Genomic DNA, 23,402 nt, shown 5'->3' on the forward strand with positions numbered 1-23,402 from the left:
CAAATATCAAAGAAGCCCAAAACAGATTTCTGATAAATGCCCAGGAGAAAGTAACATAGAAAAAAATTAGCTGTCTTTCCCCACACCCTATTATGTCCACCATCTCCTTGCCTTTTGAACATAGAAATCTGCATGGAAAGATTGCTACTGACTGTGACCTTTGCCAGCTTGAAAAAGAAAGGGAACAGCTGTTACCATGAGAGGGTGGAAGGAATTAATGGTCCTGGCCAGTTGGCACTGTGTGCCTTTTGGGAAGGGAACAACAGGTGACCAACTTCTTGCTTTTTATTTTTGTTCGTGTATAAATAAATAGGCCAACATTTTTTTGTGTGTGTGTGCAGAAATCTGAGTCCATATTAAAATAACCTGTCCTTATAGTTCTGGGTATTTTTTTTTAAAAGCTGTTTAAATATATACACACATTTATTTTAAGTATCTTAATGAATGAAGACACTCCAGGGTTGAGTATATTATAGGTCGTTAGTGACAAAAAAGCACAGAAAGTAAAATTCTTTTGTAAATGTCACTTAGATCCAAACTGCTTTTTCTCCCCTTTGTCCCAACTTAAGTACAAAACAAAACCCAGCAAGATAACTGAGTACTTTTTATAGTAAAACCGTCAGCCACAGAGATGTGGTCACTTTAAGCTGGTGACCAGAGTGCAGGTGTCTCTAAAAGCCGAGGGTGCACTGTTCTTTGAACTCGTGGCCCTGGATACTTCACGTGCCATCTCTGTGAATCATACCCAAACATACAGTTCTATCACTGATCCCTCCTGCCTGACTCAGGGCTCTTCCCCTTTTCCACCTCTACTTTGCATAAACTCATCTTCCTGCAGTACAGCTTTCACCCAGGCGTTTCTTGATCAAGAGCCAATGCTGACTTTTCATTTATTTTTATTTTTATTTATTATTTTTAAAAAATTTTTAAATTTTTTTATGATTTTTCATTTCTTATTGAGACGTATCTAAATTACTGACCTGGAACAAAACATCCTTATACTGCAGTTTTGTTTTGCTCATTCATATTTCTGTTATTTTTCAGTTCCCTCTACTTTCGTTGGATCATCCTATTTTTTTTTAGATTGCCTGGCAACAGATTGAACTCAGTGATGAATCCTTTTTTTTTTTTTTTTTTTTTAGTGGTCAATCTTAAATGCATTTCTAATTCCATTTCCCATTTCAGTTGTTATGCCATTAGTCTCTTTATTCCATTACAATTGCTTTGAATGTTTTTCTATTTTTTTTTTTAATGTTTATTTATTTTTGAGTGACACAGAGAGATAGAGCATGAGTGGGGAAGGGGCAGCGAGAGAGGGAGACACAGAATCCGAAGCAGGCTCCAGGCTCTAGGCTCTGAGCTGTCCTCACAGACCTCGACATGCAAACCGCGAGATCATGACTTGGGCCGAAGTCGGCGCTTAACTGATGGAGCCACCCAGATGCCCCAAAATGTTTTTCTGTTCTATTAAAACCTCCATTTGTCCTCTGCTCTGTCATTTTTTAGCAAATGGTACTACATTTTAGCAAATGGTACGCACTTCATTTAGAGGATTTTGGGGTTAAATAAATACATGTTTGAAACCTGGATGCAACAGTTACTATCACAGCTGATAGCCAGTAGTGTATATCTGAGTCTTACCTTTTCTAGCCCACAACCCTTCATTGTCCTGGTCTCTTCATTGTCCTAGTCCCTTCTATGGACCTCTTTAAGATCCCACAACTGAAAGATTGAAGCAGAACCCAGCTTTAGCACCAGCTGGTGTCTGTCCTGAATGGCCAGTGCTGGTGCAGCACTAGTTGTTAAATACTTTTAATTTCACCCTTATTATATCTATGACTTTAATTAAGTTACTTATCCTTTCTGACTCATCCTCTCATCCTTAAAATGGGGATGATAATACCTGTTTTACAAGGTGACTCTGTGCATTCATCCAATATTTGTTGAGCCTGCCCTGTTGTAAGCACTGACTTAAGTGCTTAGGATATATCAGTGAACAAAAATGTCCATACCTAATGAAGCTTGTGTTCTAGAATTGTTAGGATGAAGTGAAAATTAATGTTAGATGTTCAGTATGGTGCCAAATACATAGAGGTGTGTACGGTGTTTTAGTCTTCTTTATTCCCCTTTGCTACACTTTTCCATCAGGGCCAAAGGGCCAGGGGGATTATGGCCGCAGGGAAAGAGTGAAGCCAATAACTAATAATTAGGTGTGGCTTCTCCAAAGGGGACTTGCTTTGTGACTACTTTGCATAGCAATACAAATGAAATAGGAAGCTTTTAAAATTTTTTGTAAAAAAAACCTCTAATTGACCCTGTTTTGGATGGTCTTTGTTGTCTACCTGTGCTTTCATTTCCTCCCATCTACCATGGATCTAGTTTTGTCCATTCATCCATATTGTCAAGTCCCCTCTGCATCCCACCCCGCCCCCCCCTCCACCCACCCCAACCCATTCTATCACCTCAGTTCACTATCCTACCTTTTGTGCTACAGACAGAAAGAAATTGTTAGCCTTCTTCTGCCTTATTTGTTCTTCAAGGTATGGACCAAGTTACCCTTTCCTTCCTTTTTGTCCAGAGGACATATAAAGGTCACCTCTACCCACTCGCTCTTCACTTCTTAAATCTTGTCAGTCTTTCTGTTCCCAGTCCAAGTGCGGCAATTCTTCTGTCAGTGACCTCTTGTCTGTTCCTTTTCTGCTCAACTTCTTTATAAGTGGCATTTGTTAAGACCAGGTGAACTCAGTGGGTGCATGGCCTCATTGACCTGGGTTCAAATCCTAATTCTGCAACCTTTGTGGCCTTGGGCAGGTTTCTTTATCTTCAAATCGATATAATAGTACTTACCTTTTCAAGTTAATTGAGATTAGAAAAGTGCAACACGTACCATACTGTCAGGATATAGGGTAAGAGTTAATTAAAAAGTAGCTACTGTTACTGGTATTTTTTTAAAGTGCCCCTTCATTTTTCCTGGCATTATCTTTTCTTTCATATTGTATCCTGTTTTCCTGGTAGTTCCTTCCATGTTAGTTGGCTTTGTTGACTTTGTGTTTTCTTTCCAAGATTATGACTATTTGTCTCTTTCACTGAGTGATCTTAATAAAATCTCGTGGCTTCATCTCTCCCCTTTATAATTGATAATTTCATATATTCATCTTTTTTCTTTTTTTAATATTTATTTTTTAGAGAGAGATTGAGAGAGAGCACGTGTGTAAGTGGGGGAGGGGCAGAGAGGGATGGGGAACAGAGGATCTAAAGTGGGCTCTGCATTGACAGTAGCGAGCCCAATGCAAAGCTTGAACTCATGATCTGTGAGATCATGACCTGAGCTGAAGTTGGATGCTCAACTAATTGAGCCACCCAGGCACCCCCAGATATTCTTTTGTCTTCATTCTCTCTTGAGTGTCAGCTATATGAGTCTAGCTGTGTGCTAGACATGAAACATTTGTCAAATGATGAGGAGTAATAATTAGGAAGGGGTGCATTGAATCTGTAGAAGAAACCATCCATCTTACCTGCAAACTTACTAGTTTCACTTGTTAGAGAAATTTTGAATGATTCTCTTTACTTTTGGACATTTTTGTTTTAAACATTTGTTTATTTTTATTTTGAGAGTGAGTGAGCAGGGGAGGGGCAGAGAGAGGTTGAGAGAGGATCTCAAGCAGTCTCTGTGCTGTCATCATGGAGCCTGATGCTGGGCTTGATCCCATGAACTGTAGGATCATGACCTGAGCTGAAATAAAGAGTTGGACACCTAACCAACTGGGCCACCCAGTGACCCTTTACTTATGGACATCTAATGATCTTTTCAAAGGAGGGGTAGAAAACTTCTGTTCAGATGTAACATATAATGTGTCAATTAGCAGGAGGATTTTTCATGTGATTCTGGAAAGAACATGCAACACCTGTTTGCAAAGAAAGCAAGAAAAATACTGTATCCCTCTCTCCTCCCCATGTATTTTGTTCAAATTTAATTGGACACCAAATAAAGAACATTCCTTAAGTTTGGAATGAATACAACTTTCTATAAACTGCGCAAGTAACACAAAATAGTAAAGAGCCAAAAAGTTTTTATTTACTTTTAACCTAGGACTGCTAAAAGGAGAAAATGAAAGGGTTTGTAGAGGCACATTTCACAAAAGTAACTGTAGACTTACTTGTTACACTCAAGTATACTATATGTAGAAAAATACACAAACATAGTTAAATTTACATATGCTGGATTTTTTTTTTTCTTTTTGAAAGGGAAAATATTTTTTACATAAGGGTTTTACCCACTACCTTTTGGTAAACCATGAACCCCTAGAAGCAGTTCCCTCACTGTTTATTTTTCTTGTAAGTTTTGCTGAAGTTTCACATTTCTGTAGTTTACAGCAAAGTAGACTTAGACTTTAGGATGGCTCAGTCAGCCCACGTGTAGTAGATTAAGATGTATCCTAGGTCACACAGAGCAATTCCACCTTCATACCCAGTCCTACTGAAAGAAATCAATTGCCTGTATGTAGACCAACTTAGTTTCTAAGAATCATGAACTTGACTGAATGGGACCTAAAAGAAAATGTTTTTCTTCTTTCTCGTTTGTAGAGCAGGGAAATGGGACCCTGGTGGTTAGACTCCTTTCCTAAAAAAAATTAAAAAAATTAAAAAAAAAAAGGTGGTATGATGTGGTGAAAAGAAGAGGAACTTTTTGTTGAAATGCCGGCTCCCCTGCTTACCACCTGTGTAATAGTGGTTATTTGCCCTAGTGCATACCCACAAGCTGTGTACTCTTGAGTTAATTAGTATCTCTGAGTTTCTGATAAGATTTAGCCCAGAGATAGAGGTGGTACCTTGTTAACAGTTTAATAATTTGATGTATTTGTGTTTTTCTTTTTTTCTTAAGCCTTTAACAAGACTAATAATTTCATTAACCTGCAAAAACTGATGTAGTTAGTTGATCTGACTTTTCCTTCGTTTTCCATTTCATTCATGTTTGATCTATATTCTTGTCACTTTATTGAGCTTTTAAAAAATAAGTTATTGAAAATACTTTATTGTATTGAATGCTTATTTCATCACTTTTTTTAATGTTTATTTATTTTTGAGAGAGACAGAGACAGAGACAGAGACCGAGTGTGAGTGGGGGAGGGACAGAGAGAGGGAGGCATACAATCCAATGTAGGCTCCAGGCTCGAACTCACAAGTTGCAAGATCATGACTTGAGCTGAAGTCAGATGCTTAACCAACTGAGCCACCCAGGCACCCTCTCTCTTTTTTTTTAATGTTTATTTTATTTTTAAGAGAGAGAAAGAGCATGAGTGGGGAGGGTCAGAGAGAAGAGGAGACACAGGAGAGGGTTTATTTAGAGAGACATCTTCCTATAACACTAACTTGAACACAGTATTCTCCATTACTATCCTAAAATATTATTGAAAATTATCTCTATGGCAGAGAATATTCCATTGCTTTTTAAATAGAGGTGTCTGTTTAGGGGGATAGATATGCTATGGTGTGTGTGTGTGTGTGTGTGTGCGTGCGTGTGTGCATGCGTGTGCCTGCCTTAGTCTGCTTGGTCAGCTGTAACAAAATGCCAAAGATATGGTGGCTTAAACAACAAATTTATTTTCTCATATTTCTGGAGTCTGGAATTGTAAGATCAGGATGCCATCATGGTTGGGTTCAGGTGAGTACTCTCTTCCTGGCTTATAGATGGACACCTTTTTGTTGTGTCCTCTCATGGCCTTTCCTCAGGCATGCACACTGAGAGAGAGATCTCTCTTTTTTCCTCTTCTTTTAACTAAAATGTTTTTTTTAAAGTTTTATTTATTTTGAGGTCTTGAAAGAGAGCATGAGTAGAGGAGGGAGAGAGAATCCCAAGCAGGCTCTGCACTGTCAGCACAGAGCCCGATATGGGGCTCTAACCCATGAACCATGAGATCATGACCTGAGCCAAAATCAGGAGTCAGACAATTAACCAACTGAGCCACCCAGACACCCCCCATCTTTTCCTCTTCTTATAAGACCAGTCCTATTGGATTAAGTCATTGGATTTATGACCTCATTCAACCCTAATTACCTCCTAAAAGACCTACCTCCAAGTATGATAAAATTGGGGGTTAGAGCTCCAACATAAGAATTCTTTGGGGCACTGAATTCACTTCATAGGGATGTGCTTCTACACATGTGTATATATAAAATATATGAGCAGTAGAGATAATAATTGTGATATATTTAACCTGAAGAAAGAGATTCATGCTTAGACAGTGACAGTCCAGTATTGAAGCTCATTATTGAAGATTCTTCATAAAGATATTGGAGTGTTATTGCAGGTGGTATAATATTATCATAAAAGGGTGGTTACCTGAGATACCCTTTTTACTCAGACCTCATAGACTACTCAGTTCTCACTCTCCTTAATGTCTCAGTATTTGACATTTTACCTTTCTAGATACAGGCTTGATACTCTTACCTCTGTTGGCTTTTGTATCACAACATTGCCCTATTTCTCTGTTGTTCATTCTTTGCCAAGAATGGCCAGTGTGTGCTGCTGAATGAAACAGACACAGCCCCTGCCCTCTAGAGCATGGAATCATCTTTTCTTCCTTTCTCTCCTACAGTCTCTGTTCATGATTTCACTATGGATATTAGTCATTAGCTGATTGTTTTATCTCTGTTAGTTTTGATTTTGGCTGTTTCTGAACTGTTTGATTCCCCTGGCTTAAGTTACCACTTCTAATGCCAATAACTTGCATATTTCTCCCTACTTCTGATTGTTATCCATTATTCATTTAGCCATTTAGTGTCTTTTCATTTAGAGCCAACTGTGTGTGTGCCTGGTGCAAAGAATACGAGAATGATAGCGTCTTTGCCTTGAAGTTGCTGACAGAATGTCAGAAGCAATATGTAATACAGTGTGATAGATGAGTCTATAAGGTGCCATGGGACAGATAAGTAAGGCATGCCTGCCTTGTACTGAAGGGGAAATGAGAGGGCAAGTATCCCCATTAGAAGGATGAACATATATGAAGGCACCTAGGGTTTTGAACACATAGTATGTTCAGGTAACAGCAAATGGTTCAGTGTGATTGGAGTCTTAAGGGCTACATGGGGAAGAGTGAAAGATGAGGCCAGGCTAAGAAGTTACCAGATTACCCCAAAGGCAATATTCTCAATAATACTAAACTAATTTTGTTCCATCATAAACCACCTTCCACTCCTAACTTCACATTTCTGTCCGTGGGACCACCATTTTATTTCCAAACCCTGAAGTTCATCTTCAAGTCTGCCTCAGTAATTGTGACTAGGTGTGAAGTTGAGTCATTTCTATATTCAGAACACTCTTTCATGCATCCTTCTCTATTTTCACTGTCAACACACTACTTATCAGTTAGTTCCTGGATTGTTTCAAAGCTGTATGAAATGGTCACCTTTCTACTTTTTTTTTTTTTTAAAGTGAATTTCTCACATCCTTTATCTTACCCTGTTGCTGATCCTGTCTGAACAAAGAGCACAGTGATATTTTACCTCCTATAGGAAAAGTCCTTTTTTAGGCCAGTATTTTAAATGCTTAATTCTTTCTATTAAACACAATAATCTCAAGCACTGTTTATCCCCCAAAAAACACCCATAATTGAAGAATTAAGAGTAATCTGTAGCAGAGAACATTTTATTCCATTCACTTTGAGTTTTTTTATGAACATAATAAGTATTTTATACTGAACAAGATTTCCAGACAACACGTCTCCTGCCTCCCGGTCTTGCCTTCTTTTCACAGTTCTAATCTCTTAATTTATCCAAATCACTGGCCTCCTTGGGAGGCCATATATACATTGACTCTGGAATCAGCCTGTGTTGGAATCCTGGTTCGACTATTTATTAGTTTCAGCAAGGTCTGCATTTGTCTAAGCCTCATAATAACTTTGTGTGAAAAATGGGAGAAGTGGTATTACCTACAGGGTTGTAGGTAAGGATGGAGTTACTCTGCATAGCATAGTGCCTGTCATGTGTGAGCATGTAATACATGTTGGCTATAAAATGTTATATACCTTGAAAAACCCCTTGCTCATTCCCTGTCTGCTCTTGTTAGTGCGACCTCCTGCTATGCATGCTTCCTTATACCACGAAATGCTCTCCTTGAGCCCCTCCCTATTGCCTATAGTTTACCTGCTGTTACAAGTTCAATTCAGTTGCTTTTTAAAAAAATCGTCTTTTCTAATTACTTTGGTTCACGTTGACCTCTGAATTCCTATAGGACCTTTTATACCATTTAAGAAATTAGCCATACTTTCTTTTTATGGTATTTCTTTGTAAATTTGCAAACAGTAAGAGTCATTTTTTGTCGTACATTCTGTGAGTTTTGGCAAATGCTTAGAGTTATGGATAACCATCACATTTAAGATACAGAACAGTTTCATCACCCCCTAAAAGTTTATCTTGGTATTACTTTTTAAACCATTTCCTCTAGTGTACATTCTGTGTCTACACGTACAGTTTAGGCTCTTGAACCCAGGGTCTGTTTTATACTAGTTGTGTCTCTCTGTATGGCCTAGGCTAGTACTGAGCTAGTAGTGAGTAAATGCTTGACTGTTTGAATTATATGAAACAAAGCATAAAAACATGGTAAACTTGAGCCTATTACAAAGCTACTAACTTATTTAACTTCTCTTTGGTCTCTCATTTTATTTGGGTGAAAATTTCATTTTTCCTGTATAACTTACTAAAGTGATTTGGAGCCTTGCCAGGGCTAATAAAAATCATTTAAAATTTATCTTGAGGATAAAGACTGAAAGACTAGTTTCTTTCAGTTTTTATTATCAGATGTACTTATGGTTTCTATTTTCTTTCTTTCCCCTCGACTATTTTTGGCTGTTATGATATTGCTCAAAATTAATGTATTCACAAAGTTTTCCCTTTTTTTTCTTAAACATATTTAAGATACTGAACAAGTCAATTAAAAATAAATTAATTGCAAAATGTAAAATATAAATCCTTCTTGTTTTTTCAACTTTATTTTTCCATGGGCCAATTCCATGGGGATTTCTTTATTGTATGTTTTTAAAATCAGAGGTCAACGCAAGTAAGAGAATTTATACTTGATGAAGGTGGGGCTGATATGGACAAGCTAATGCTGCATGGTTTCCTTTATCTTCACTCTTGGGTATTTTGGAATATTGATCCTTTTCAAAAAGTACCAAATATGGTTAAGATTTGCATCCCATTCAGTAGACTTTACTTCCTAATGAAGTGAACTGAATTTAACCATGTGTGTCTTTTTTTCCCTTCCCCAACAGCTTCCATGCCTATGGCTGTTCTAAATTTGGGCCAAATATATCCATTTCAGAGAGGCTTTTTCTGTAAAGACAACAGCATCCAGTATCCGTACCATGACAGTACCGTCACATCCACTGTCCTCAACATAGTGGGGCTTGGTTTACCCATTTCCTCTGTAAGTAAATTAATAAGTAGGTAGTGATGGGTATGTTGTGCGGAGGTTGGATGAGGTGATGGAGTTGGGGTGGGAGCAAATCTGTAGCACTGTCTTCACCAGTGTTGATATGGTGAATGACTGAGGAGGACACCCACTGTTTTAACCTAGAGACATTGTTACTTCAGTTACAGGGGGATGTTACCCACCAAAACAACTTGATGTCATCCTGAAGAATTAGAGAATGATTATTTTACAGTGGAAGGGTTCATTTAAGTCATTTGGACCAACCCCTTTCAGTACATCAGTGAAGAAACTTAGGCCCAGAAACTTGCTTAAGCCCAGTAAGCTGTTTTATGGCAGAGCTATAACTAAGATGATGCTTATTTTATCCTATTTTAAATGAAAATTGAAGCTATAAAAAGGAGATAGATTTATTTATTAAAATTGAGAAAACACTTCAGCACAAAGAATATCAATACATATGCAAAATAAAATCCTCGGAATACATTAAAACTTACTATTTTAAAAATAGTATGACCTAGATAGTTTATCGGTTTATAGGATAATTTTGGTTTTCATTTTTTCAAATAACTGGAAACTTTCCTTCTAGGTTAAGTTTCACAAATTAGGGTTAGGATTGACCAATGAGATTTTGTGATTACTGTCTTTTATTTATTTATTTTTTTCATGATTACTTTTTTTATCCTTGGCTGTGATTCCTGAATCTTGCCCTTTGCTGTTTCTCTTTATGTGACTTGGAAATAGAAGAGAAGGAGCAAAGATTTACCTCATTGAGTGTCTTGGGAGTGCAGCAGTTCCTGATGTATTTCTCCTTTTGACCAGTTGTCTTTTGGCAGTTGGCTTCCCCAGATGGTTGACTTAAAAATTTTGTCTTAGCAGACCTCGCAGGCTTGTTTCCATCATAAGACTGGCTAGCTTTCTTTCCCTATTTTGCCCTGATGGCTAAGAATAATAACCTAACTACTTCTTTGGTTTTCCATTTCATACCTGAGTTCTTTTTTTTCTTTTTCACTAGCAGATTTTTGTGTTGTTTTGTTTGTTTTTGGATGGTCTTTAGCACTTTATTGTGGAAGGTAAAGGGTACTGGGTTTTTGTAATGTATCAAGATATATTAAATATTTCCTTTTATTGTCTACACATTCTAATTTGATTGTAAGTACTTTCATAGGATTAAAAGAGGAGAAAAATCTGGGATTTACTTTAGGGAAATAATTAATTTTTCCCTAAAAAGTAATTTCCATCATAATTGGTAAGGTTTATTTTAGGCTTCAAGCTTTTGAAACATTGTGCAGCAAAGCGTATAGTATTGCTACTTAGATGAAAATAGACTGTACTGTCTTACGGTAACTGTACTTTGTATGAAGTGCAAGGTGTTTATTGCAGCTGTTATTTTGAGCAGCTATAACCAGATAAAGTTTTTAAAAACTATCCCTTTCCTTGAGGAGATAATTGTTTGACTATCAGGAAGTTACTTTTAGTTGTTTGACTTGGTACATTTTATCTGTTTCTTTACAAAGGTTAGTTATATAAATAATAGATACTCATTTCTGAGTTTAAGAAAATCTGTTATATAAAGGAAAAAGAAATCACCCTTAGTTCTACCACCTGAAGACAGTTAATATTTTGATGTTATTTCCTTTAGTTGGACATTTTTTTTAGATCATTATGAACACATTGGAAATTCTGTTTTGTTCCTTGTTTTTTTTTTTTTACTAGTTTAATAACATTTTTTGAGTTATTAATAAATATCAAGCACCTTTTAAGTTAATAGCAATAAAGCTAAATTTTTAAAAAACAACAGGAAAAGACTTAGATAGGAATCCTTGGGTTCTTCAATACTAATTCGCATAAGGTTGCTATTGAGTGAAATGACCTGGTATAGAAGACAATTTTATTTTCTGTAAAGTGGTTTGTGTTTGATGTAACTTAATATGCATACATACTTTATAATTGGATGAGTACTAAGATTTTAAACAGTGACTTTATTTTACAATTTGAGGTCTATAATCTTTTTTAAAAAATGCGTTCTGTACTTTTTATCAGCTAATCAAAAAAGATGCAACATTCAGAAAATTATAGATTTCTATGTTTTTGGTCTTAAGGTTTCTTTTTGGGTTTTAAGAATCCACTTTTTATATGACATTTTTTTTTTCCTCTCCTTTTGACTTCAAGTAGGTTTATCTTCTCCCTCTGTAATTCCTCATACATTACTTTCGTAAATTTTTACATTTCTAGAAAGTGGTAAAATCCTGAATTTTCATGCAGACTTTCAGAGTAATGATAGTAATGATAAAGTAAGTGTTAAATCCCAAATCCCTGTGTTACAATGAATTAGTATACTTTTTCTAGAGTTTAAAATGTATACAGTTTGGGAATAGAAAACTATTGTCTGTGTTTAATGGGTTATTTTACATTGACTTGAGTAGTGAGTGTGAGTAGTTGCTTTTTTTAAGTCTTTTTTTTTTCTGGTTGAAACTTTTTTTTAGGTCTTGATTGCTCCATGGTATAACCTTGTAGTAAAAATGTTTAGCCTAAAGTAATGGTATAGACTATTTTCTGTGGCCAGCTTATAAAAACTCCTGAAGAGACACTGTATATTATTCAGTGATGTCAACTGCATCATGACCAACTATGGGTATATTTGGATATATGTGAAAAAGGCTTAGACTGTTTATATATAAATTTTCTTATAAATTAGTGAGGAACAGATGAATGCCCTAAAGTAAAGTGAGCAAAGGACATGAACAGAAAGTTGTCAGTGGAAGACAAAAATTGCCAAAAAATATTTTTAAAAAGATGTGATTTTTTAAAAAAATCAAAGGAGTTCATTTTAATTTCATTTATTTATTTTGAGAGAGACAGAGTGTGAGTAGGGGAGGGGCAATGAGAAAAGGAGACAGAATCCCAAGCAGGTTCTGTGCAGTCAGCATGCAGATCCCGAGGAGGGGCTCGAATTCATGAAAATGTGAGATCGTGACCTGATCCACAATCGTGAGTTAGACGCTTAACTGACTGAGCCACCTGGGTGCCCCAAAGGAGTTATTTTAAAGCAACACTGATAAAATGGTTTGGCCTGTTACATTGGCAAAGGTAAAATCTTTCCCTAGCTTGTCAAGTGTATAAAACAAGTATTCTCATATCCAAAAGTGGGTAGGATTATAAATTCATGTTAGATGAATATATGATTAGACCTAGAAGTTATGTTTCAAATAGTTTACCCTAAGGAAATAGTACCAGTTTCTTGCAGAGAATTAGTTACAAGAATGTTTATTACAACATTATTTTTTTGTAGTAGAAAATTGGAAATAAATTAGTTCAGCTTTAGGAGACTGTTAATGATTTACCCCAGTGATGAAATACTGTAATATCCATATATTTTATAGTTTTTGATATTTGTTATACTAGAAAGATCTCTTTAATATATTAAGTGGGAAGGAGAAACAGAAGAGTGGTAATGGTTCTCTCTGAATAGTGAGATTATTAGTATATGAGATTATTTCATTTTATCTCTCATATTTCCTATTTTATTTCCTCCCATGAACACATACAATTTTTCAAATAAGGAAGGCTATTTAGAAAATTTTTTTTAATTTAGTAATTTTAAAACCCACTAGAAAGTTTCCCATTTTCATTTTGATAAACATGAAGCTTAACTGTCTGAACTGTATACCCATTTTCACATAGTTTTTCCAGAAGCTTAACTGTTCAGGTGGTTGGGTTTAGTTTAGTCTGTCTCCAAGAAAGTACCAAAATAAAAGATTTAAATAATGATATTTATAAAAATATTCCTTTTAATGTTTATTTTTGAGGGAGAGAGAGTGTGAGTGGGGGAGGGACCGAGAGAGAGGGAGACATAGAATCTGAAGTAGGCTCCAGGCTCTGAACTCTCAGCCCAGAATCTGATGTGGGCTCAAACTCATGAATTGTGAGATCATGACCTGAGCCGAAGTTGGACGCTTAACCAACTGAGCCACTCAGATGCCCCTAAATAATGATATTTTGAAGATGCATAATAAATCAAAATAAAAATTCCACTCCTTGTCCTTGTTGGGTTGTCTGTGGACTTGAGTGGATTTACTGATAAACCCATATCTATCTCCTTAAAGACAGAAATTTTGTCTTGCATGTAGCGGTATACTATAATCCAATTCTGACGGTAACCACCCAGAATTGGCATTAGATTCCACTAGTTTAAGGTCATAGTCTCCAAAAAGACTGTCCTTACTTTAGTTGTCAGATGTAAGTTTGAGGGTCCGCAGGTCACCCACACTTCTAACCAACTGGCTACAAATCTAGAGGATTTCCATGACTTTCTACCCCTACAAGACTGCCCTCACTTGAGATAGCAGTCACAGGTTTGGGGGTCTCCAGGCCACCTATACTTCTCATCAATCTACTACAAATTTGGAGGCTCCCAGGACCTCAAGTTCCCTTGAGGGAACCCTTGAGGTTCCCTTAACCCTCAAGAAATGGGGTTAGGGGAAGCCTGAATGCAGAACTTCTCTGCCCTCTCCCAGTGGAATCAAGGCTTGTCGCCCTTCTAGCACTCTGATGGATTCATCAAGCTTCAACTGTCTGGTGTTTTTATTGGGGTTTCGGGGTTTCATTTATTTCATTCATATTTGATTAGGTATGATTTACTGAATCATCGGCCATCTGATTAAGCCTCAATCTTCAGTCCCTTTGGCTTCCTTAGGGCTCTAAGCTCCATCCCTCTGATCACTTGGTTGATCTTTCTGGTGACCAGGACCCTACTGTGAGTCATCTTGTCAGCATAAACTCAGGTGTGATCTAACAGGTTCATGAATAACAAAGATACTCCTGTGACTTAGGAAATCCCAGGAATTTAGTCTCCTCTTAAGCGCCAGAGACAAAGGCCAAATTCTGTGTTATAGACACATCTTTCTATCTTTAACTCTATGGACTTGGTGTCTTGAACACAATTCTGCACTCAGATGTTGATAAAGAGTAATCTTTTTAAATTTTTTTTTTTAACATTTATTTATCTTTGAGACAGAGAGAGACAGAGCATGAACAGGGGAGGGGCAGAGAAAGGGAGACACAGAATCCGAAGCAGGCTCCAGGCTCTGAGCTGTCAGCACAGAGCCCGACGAGGGCCTCGAACTCACGGACCGTGAGATCATGACCTAAGCCGAAGTCAGACGCTTAACCAACCAAGCCATCCAGGTGCTCACCCGATAAAGAGTAATCTTAAGAAGAAGTTTTAGGTTTTCCTTTTCTTTCAGTCTCCCAAGTAACGTTTACTGAGGAATTTGATGTTTTGTCCCTTACAGGATTTCTATTATTAAAGGAAACATAATGCTGACCCTTATTAAAATGGTGATGAAGACTTTATTCAAGATTATTGCAATAGGAACAAGAGATGGAGTTCATCTCTGAATACAACAGAGGCAGACAGTGTGTGAATATCAGGAGATGGAAAATTACTAAGAGAATACTTCAAGGGTAGTGGGATTCCTGCAAAACTGACCTGACAGGATTCTTGTTCAGGGTATACCAGGAGCTTTTCATGCTATGTTTGAAAGAGGTAATGTGTAAATTTGGTATATTAATGATTATACATCCATTTAACAGAACACTTGAAAATATTTTGATAAATCTTAATTTATATTGGATGTACTTAAAGGTAAGAAAAGTTACATAAATATTGAGTATACACTGCTGATTATGAAAACTGAAGTTCTCTTAGTTTCATAGTAGCCAAACTTACTGAATTTCACTGTTGTTTTCCTAAATGCTATGTCTTTTTAAGGGATTCATTGGAAAAAATATCTTGTCATAAAATCTTAAAAATAGTTTCAGGGATTGTTATGGAATGCCTTTGCTAAAGTTAAGGGATGAAGAACTATTGCTTCACATGCTGGGCACAGCTCTACTAAATTAGTGGACATTATTTTCTAACTTAAATAGGTTGAATGTTATTTCAAGACGAGAAACCTGATTTTTGAGAAGCCCTAAAATCTACTACATGAATTTCATCAATGAATTATATGTGAGAAGAATATTGAAATTAAAATGTTGATTTTGCTTACCATAGAAATTAAGTCGTCTTAACCATATAAATTGCTTTCAGAGTTCTATTTCCTCACCACACTTAGATCTCTTTATCACCCCTCACTTTTTCAAGCAGAAAGGACATAAATTTTTATTTAAATGTTTATTTGTTTTTGAGAGAGCTAGACACAGAGCACAAGCTGGGTAGGGTCAGAGAGAGAGGGAGATACAGAATCTGAAGCAGCTCCAGGCTCAGAGCTGTCAGCACAGAACCCGATGGAGGGCTCAAATCCACTAACCATGAAATCATGACCTGAGCCAAAGTTGGACGCTTAAGCGACTGAGCCACCCAGGTTCCCCAAAAGGGACATAATTTAATTTGGTGAACACTGAGTTGGCAAAATGGCCAAATACAAATGTATTTTTGATGGATATAATGACATTAGTATGCAGTTATATTAAGATATATAAAAAGGTCAAATTTATCTTTTTTACATTTGTTTTATACAGTTTATTTTGAGAGAGCGAGCGAGAGAGTGATTACAAGTGGGGGAAGGGCAGAGAGAGAGGCAGAGAGGGAGAGGGGCAGGAAGAGAAGGAGAGAGAATCCCAAGCAGCGACTGTGCTTTCAGTGCAGAGTCCAACACGGGGCTTGATCTCAAAACTGTGAGGTCGTGACTTGAGCTGTAATTAAGAGACAGATGCTCAACTGAGCGAGCCACCCAAGCGCCCCAAATTTATCTTCTTTATGTTAACTCTCAACCTTTTTGTAAAACAGACCATTTTTATTTTGCAAACTTTTCATCTCTGAATGTATGAAAATATTTGCATAGCAATACTTGTATTTTTTTCATTATGGACTAAAGAGTCTGAAGGCAGAGTATGTCAGTATGACTTATTTTGGAAGTATCATCTGACATACTTAAGATAAAAGTGTAAGCATTTGGGGTGCTTGACTGGCTGAGTCAGTGGAGTGTGCACGAGGTGATGAGTTCAAGCTCCATGTGTGGCATGGAGTTTACTTAAAAAAAAAATGTAAGCATTTGTGTTAGTATTTCATTAATTTATTTTTTTCTTTCATAAATAGTGTTTTGAAAACTATAGATGGGGATGTTATATACTTTTTTTTAGGTTTTAAGAAATTGGTTAAACTCATGACCCTGTGTCTTTGAAAATTTTTTTGTAATTAAAAATAAATTTATACCTTGGATTTGGCAATGAGTTTTTAGGTAACAATACCAAGAGCATGGTCCTTGAAGTAAATAATGGTAAGTTAGGCTTCATTAAAATTAAAAATTTCTGCTCTGTGTATAGTATAGCAAGACTGAGGGAAAATATTTACAAAACACATATCTGGTGAAGGACTTTATTTGAAATATACAAAGAACTCTTAAAACTCAACAATATGTAAATAAATAGCCCAATCAAAAAGTAGGGAAAAGATCTGAACAGTCACTTCACTGAAGTAGATATTATATAGATGGCAAATAAACATGAAACAATGGCCAGTATCTTAGTTCGTTAGGGAATTGTAATTTAAAACATTGAGATACCACTATACACCTATTAGAATGGTTAAAATTCAAAACACAACAGCAACTGCTGGTTAGGATGTGGAGCAACAGAAGTTCTCAGTCATTGCTGTTGAGATTGTAAAATGCTTTAGCCACTTTGGAAGATAGTTTGTCAATTTCTTGGAAAAGTAACCATAATCTTATCATATGATCTAACAGTCGTGCTTCTAGGTATTTATCCAAATGAATTAAACATTTTATGTCCACAGAAAATCATACAGTATTTACAGCAGGATCTTTATTCATAATTGCCAAAACTTAGAAGCCACTGAGATGTCCTTCAGTAGGTGAATGGATAAACTGTGGTATGTTCATATGATGGAATATATACAGTGTTAAAAAGAAATGAGCTATCCAGCCATAAAATGACATGGAAGAACCTTAAATGCATAATGTGAAATGAAAGAAGCCAATCTGAAAAGACTACATACTATATAATTCCAACTATATGACATGCTGAAAAAACTCTGGAGACAGCAAAATGATCTTTGGTTGAAAGGGGTTTCAGAGGAAGGATGAGGGATTGGTGTACAGAAGGTTTTGGGGACAATGAAACTCTTCTGCATGATGTTTTTGTGGTGGATGCCTGTCATTATGTGTTCATCAAAACGCATAGAATGTACAACAGAAAGAAACCCTAATGTGAACTATAGAGTTTGGTTAATAATAATATATCCATAATATATCCGTATTGGTTCATCAGTTAAAGACATTGATAATGGAGGGAAATTAACGGTTGTGGTTGTGGAGAGGGAATGTTCCTGCTCAGTTTTTTTTTTTTTTTAATCTAAAATTGCTCTAAAAGATAGAGTGTATTAATTAAAAAAAAATGTTTAAAGAAAAAAATTTGTTCATCAAGTCTAGTGAAATGTCAGTGTTCTTTGGCTAAATATTAGTAATGATTGCTAAAAATGATTATCCTTGTAGTTAATGAATATTTATATATTCATTGCTAGGAGTAGGATTATATGGTAGGAAACTAAAATTTCAGGGCTATGCTTCATCTTATTTATGTTAACTCATAGGAGTATTTTGACTTCAGATTATTGGTTCCCAGGAAAGGAGTTCAAAATTGGTTGACAGTTTAATAAATAAAATAAAATGTTTTACTTTATGACTTAGTCTGGCAAAGACTTAAATTTAGAAAACATGAGTTACTTACAAATTCAGTGCAAGCTTTCAGTTTTTATAATGAAAAAATAAGGAAACAAGTCTTGTGACACAGTCCGATAATTAAGAGAATACATGTGTGGGAGATGTTTAGTACATTTTATGTAAGGGATCATTGCTGTTTCAGGTTTTATTATGTAATAAAACTCAAATAATTTAAAAATTTTTTAGCATCCTGAAAACTAATAGGTTGAATTTAGAAGCTTCTTTTCATAGTGAAGATGTTATCTAAATACAGGTTCACAGTCCATTATCCCAAACTCTTGGAGTCAAAACTTTTTGAATTTTTGAAAGGTTGTGTGATTTGTATATCTTATGTAGTGTTCTCAGCAAGAGTCTAACACATATTCAAAGACCTTAATATCTGTATAATGAAATATGACTAGTCCCAATTAAGTGAGGTAAATAAGGACCAGAGTCATTCCTTCATTTGTTCAGGTTGGATTTGGATACCAAATGTTAGGAAAGAACTAGGATTTTGAGGGCCTGGGATCTTAGAGTAAAGGATCTTTAAGCCCTTTAAAGAAAGCTGACTTAAAATTATTTAATTTCTTGGTCATGTTACGTGGTTACTTTAAACAAATATTTGAAAATCCTAAATTTAGTTTTTGTTGGAAACAGGACTTATGTTTAAAAATGTAAGCTTAAAACTGCTTATGTGAAACTAACTCATTTGTGATGGGAGTGCAGGATTGGTGATGTAAGTCCTAAAAAATAAGTGTATCCAATGCAGTAGAGGGATTTTGAATACTACCTTATTCAGTAATTGTGAAGCATGAGCAAAAATAGTGTCTGTAAAGAAGTCACTCGTGAAACATTTTGGTGTTTCCTATAGCTATAAATAGTTTATGTCATTGTATCTGGCTTTCTACAAGATCACTTAATATTTTATTGTAGCCAAATTCCTGTGGGCTCCTTCTTTAAATAAGAATTAGAAGAAATTCTCCAACATTTTTATTAATTATTTTTAAGCTTTCATATTTGGAATGAGAATGAGAAAGGGTCTTAAAAATGACAATTTGCTGCTTTTATCATGAACCTGTGTTTCTAACATGACAAGAAATAGAATTCTGTATTACTTGTAGAAACAACACTTGTGTTTTTACTTGTGGTTTTGGCTTGTGAACAGTCAACACCAGTTCAGAGCATTGTGTCCGAATAGCTTCTTTTTGGAAAGCAGGTCCCAGTTGCTGCCTTATCAGTAGCTGCTCACCGCAGTGGGTAGCAGCAGAGAGGAGTCTTTTTAATTAAGCTACTTTCCAATAGCTCTTCCACAGGTGTGGTTGTCTTGGCTTAGAGGGTGGGGGTGGAAATCCAATTTGTGATCTTGTTGTATCTAGAGGGATTATAAGCAGAGGTCACTGGCAGGGCAAGAAAAGTGGGATGCATGGTCTAGTGATTCAGTGATTTTCTCAGTAGAACATGTGGTAGTTTTGAAGCACAGTGTACAAGTTGTGTGTTTAGTTAAATACACATACGTGTTCTATACATTCTTACACTTGAATGTTAATCTTCTGATATACCTAAAAGCATTCTTCGAGGAGCTCTCAAAATTTGAGAGAGAGAGAAAAAATATTTCTGTATAATTTTTATACAATTTCTCTGTAACTTGGGGGTGGGGAGTATACCCTTGTTTAATTTTAGCAGATTATCTGTTACCTGTTATCTCCAGCGTGGAGATTATTTCTGCTTCATGTGTCCCAATAAGAAAATCATGGGGCAAGGAGATGAAAAGAGTAACTGACTGGGTGCCTGGGTGGCTCAGTTGGTTAAGGGTCCGACTTCAGATTAAGTGATATCTCACAGTTTGTGAGTTAGAGCCTGGCAGAGGATTCTGTGCTGACAGCTCAGAGCCTAGAGCATGCTTCAGATTCTGTGTCTCCTCTCTGCTCCTCCCTCGCTTGTGTGCGCGCGCTCTCTCTCTCTCTGTCTCTCTCTCTCCCTCTCATAAGAAATAAATAAAAAAAAAAGAGTAACTGGAAAGGCATCCATTTTGTTTACTATAGAATTTTGCTTATTCTCTTTGAAATTATTGTAGTTTGGCTGCTTATTGTTTGGCTTAGAATTTTTTCCTATAGGGTAAATGGAAGGCTGTGTTCTTTTGTGGCTTTTGTGTATGAATTATTACAATGTTAGAGATTTTTAAAAATCTCCTCCTAGCAGTTCTCTGAGGCTTGTAGGTGTTTTTCCTTTATAGCTACCAAGGGGTGGAGTTGGGATATTAACCTCAAATCTACCTTACTCTGTAGATCACATTCTTTTTGACAGTACTTCATTGTCTTCAGTGTGGAGTGGGTCTGTTTTGATGAAAGTGGGTAAGCCCAAAAGAGTTTTTTGATTTGATTTTGATTTTGATTTTCTTTTATTAGTTGTAGTTATAAATGTGAATGTGAATCAAGGTGGTGAAGATTAGATTAGGGAAGAGTGGCAGGAAGCTTGGGTTAGTGATAGCCACTAAACCTTGCAGTGAAGCTTGTCTGTCTATGTTGACTTTATCTGCTGGAACAGTTTCTGAATCCTCATCTAAACTCTTTTAAGAGTGAAAATGTGAATCTGATTCTTTGCTCCATTCCTGAAATTCAGTGTGACTTTATGTAAGTCACTTAATCTGTTCATATGTATTTCTCTAACTTGAAAAAGGATGCTTTTGTGTCTATCAGAAAGCCATGAGAAGAGGGCTTGTTTCACTGATGCAAACATCATAGTGGTTTCAAAGTCTGACCTTGTTCTTAAGGATAGGGTTAACTGATTTTGCTCCTAGTATAATATGTAAACCACTTTGGTGTTGTATTTTGGAGAAAGGTACTCTCAATTATTCACCTTTTAAGTGGAAGCAAAATGCTTTGCATGTATTTTTTTTCCTCAATCGTTTCCCATTGTCTAACTTTACTACTTGTTTAGGGCTTTCATAAACTTTACTGTAGACCTTTGAGCAACTCTAGAAGAACATCTGGTGGTTTATTGTACTTGATATAGTTCAGTAGCCTCCTTGAGAATTTTTGAAGAATAAGCTGATCCTCCCCCTCCCCAAATTTGGTAAGAAATTCTCAGTTCCCTTAACTTTTCAACTTCAAAGATCCAGTTCATTGTCTGTTTCAGCCATTTAACTTCTAATTTTTTTTTAATATAATTTATTATCCAATTTGGCTAGCATTACAGTGTGTAAAGTGTGCTCTTGGTTTTTGGGGTAGATTCCCATGGTTCATCACTTACCTACAACACCCAGTGCTCATCCTAACAAGTGCCCTCCTCAATGCTCATCACCCATTTCCCTCTTTCCCCCAACCCCTCACCCACTCTCAGTTTGTTCTCTGTATTTAAGAGTCTCTTATGGTTTGCTTCCCTCCCTCTCTGTTTGTAACAATTTTTTTGCCCTTTCCTTCCCCCATGGTCTTCTGTTAAGTTTCTCAAGATCCACATATAAGTGAAACCATATGATATCTTTCTCTCCCTAACTTACTTCACTTAGCATAATACCTTCCAGTTCCATCCACGTTGCTGCACATGGCAGGATTTCATTCTTTCTCATTGCCAAGTAGTATTCCATTGTATATATAAACCACATCTTCTTTATCCATTCATCAGTTGATGGACATTTAGGCTCTTTCCATAATTTGGCTATTGTTGAAAGCACTGCTGTAAACATTGGGGTACATGTGCCCCTATGAATCAGCATCAACCGTTTAACTTCTGTGATCATGTCCTAGTTGATGCCATTTCCGATAGCTTAAAACCCTCCACAGTTTGAGTTTTAAGCATTCTGCTCTCTAATCATCACCTTGATGGAAACAGTTCCTGTCAGTCACCAGCAGTTTATAAATTGTTAAGTCTAGTGGTCTTTATCTTACTTGATCTATTAGCAACATTAAAAAAAAACACTTAAAAATGTTTTATTTTGAAATAATTTTAGACTCTCATACGAGTTACGAAAATAGTTCAGAGTTCCCTCTTCCCTTGACTTAACTTCCTCCAATGATAACTTGTTTGATAACTGTGATAAAATTCTGAGTATTATTAACTAATATACACTCCTTAATCAGATTTCACCAGTTTCTACATGCAGTTTTTTGGTGTGTGTGTGTGTGTGTGTAAAATTCTATGACATCACACGTATAGACTCGTGTAACTGTTCAGAACTGTTGATCACCCCAGAGAAACTCCCTCAGACTGTTTCTTACTAGTCACACCCTCCCCCAGTCCCTAATACTTGACAACCAGTGATTTATTCTGCATCACTATAATTTTGTCAATCATGTTATATAAATGGATTCATGCAGTATATATCCTTTTGAAATTGACCTTTTTTTTTTTTTTAATCCCTGGTATGCCCTTAAGATCTGTATAAGTTGTTGAGCGCATTGATAATTGATTTTTTTTACTTTTGAGTAATACATGAATGTATCGCAGTTTATTTTTCTGTTTGTCTGAGGGACATCTTGGTTATTTCCAGTTTTTGACTATTACAAGAAAAGCTCTATGAGGTTCATTTTTTTGTATCTGTGTATGGATGATCAATTATTTATTCCAACATCATTTGCCATAAAGACTCTCCTTTCTCCATTAAATTGCTTTTGTACCTTTGTAAACAACAACAAAAAAATAGTTGGCTATACTTGAATGGGTGAATATAAGTTTTCATTTTTCTAGGGTAGATACCTAGTAGTGGAATTGCTGAGTCTTTTAATAAATGTATGTTTAAATTTCTAAGAAACTGCCAAACTATTTTCTGCATCATTTTACATTCTTAACAGAAATGTATAGTCCACTAGTTCTGCATCTTCCCCAGCACTAATGTTGTATTTTTATTCTAGCCACTTTTTTTTTCCTTTTTTTAATGTTTGTTTATTTTTGAGAGAGAGAAAGACACTGAGTGGGGAAGGGACAGAGAGAGAGGGAGACATAGAATCTGAAGCAGGCTCCAGGCTCTGAGCAGTCAGCACAGAGCCTGATGCATGGCTCTAAGTCAAGAACAGCAAGATCATGACCTGAGCTGAAGATGGACATCCAGCCCACTGAGCTACCCAGGCGCCCCTATTTTAGCTATTCTAATTGGTGTGTAGTGATGTGTCCTTGGGACTTCAGTTTGCTTTTCTCTGATGGCTATTGATGTTGAACGTCTTTTCATGTGGTTGCTGCATACCCATGTATCCTCTTTGGTGAAGTGTATGTTCAGTTTTTTGCTCATTTTCTGTTGAGATTTTTATTTATTATTATTA

At 36.2% G+C, this 23,402-nt stretch overlaps 1 protein-coding gene across 2 annotated transcripts in view; it reads left to right on the forward strand.

Moving 5' to 3' along the window:
* PLPP1 (phospholipid phosphatase 1) overlaps positions 1 to 23,402 on the forward strand; it is an 88,460-nt gene that overhangs the window by 19,401 nt on the left and 45,657 nt on the right. The window contains exon 2 of one of the 2 annotated variants that reach the window (XM_060635778.2): positions 9,270 to 9,424. The exons of the other annotated variant lie outside the window; for it this stretch is intronic. Coding sequence (XP_060491761.1) covers positions 9,270 to 9,424 — 155 coding nt within the window. The remainder of the gene's footprint in view (positions 1 to 9,269; positions 9,425 to 23,402) is intronic. 2 annotated transcript variants of the gene reach the window in all.

The sequence above is a fragment of the Panthera onca genome, chromosome A1, assembly GCF_046562875.1.
Source record: "Panthera onca isolate mPanOnc1 chromosome A1, mPanOnc1 haplotype 2, whole genome shotgun sequence".
NCBI classification, from domain to species: Eukaryota; Metazoa; Chordata; class Mammalia; order Carnivora; family Felidae; genus Panthera; species Panthera onca.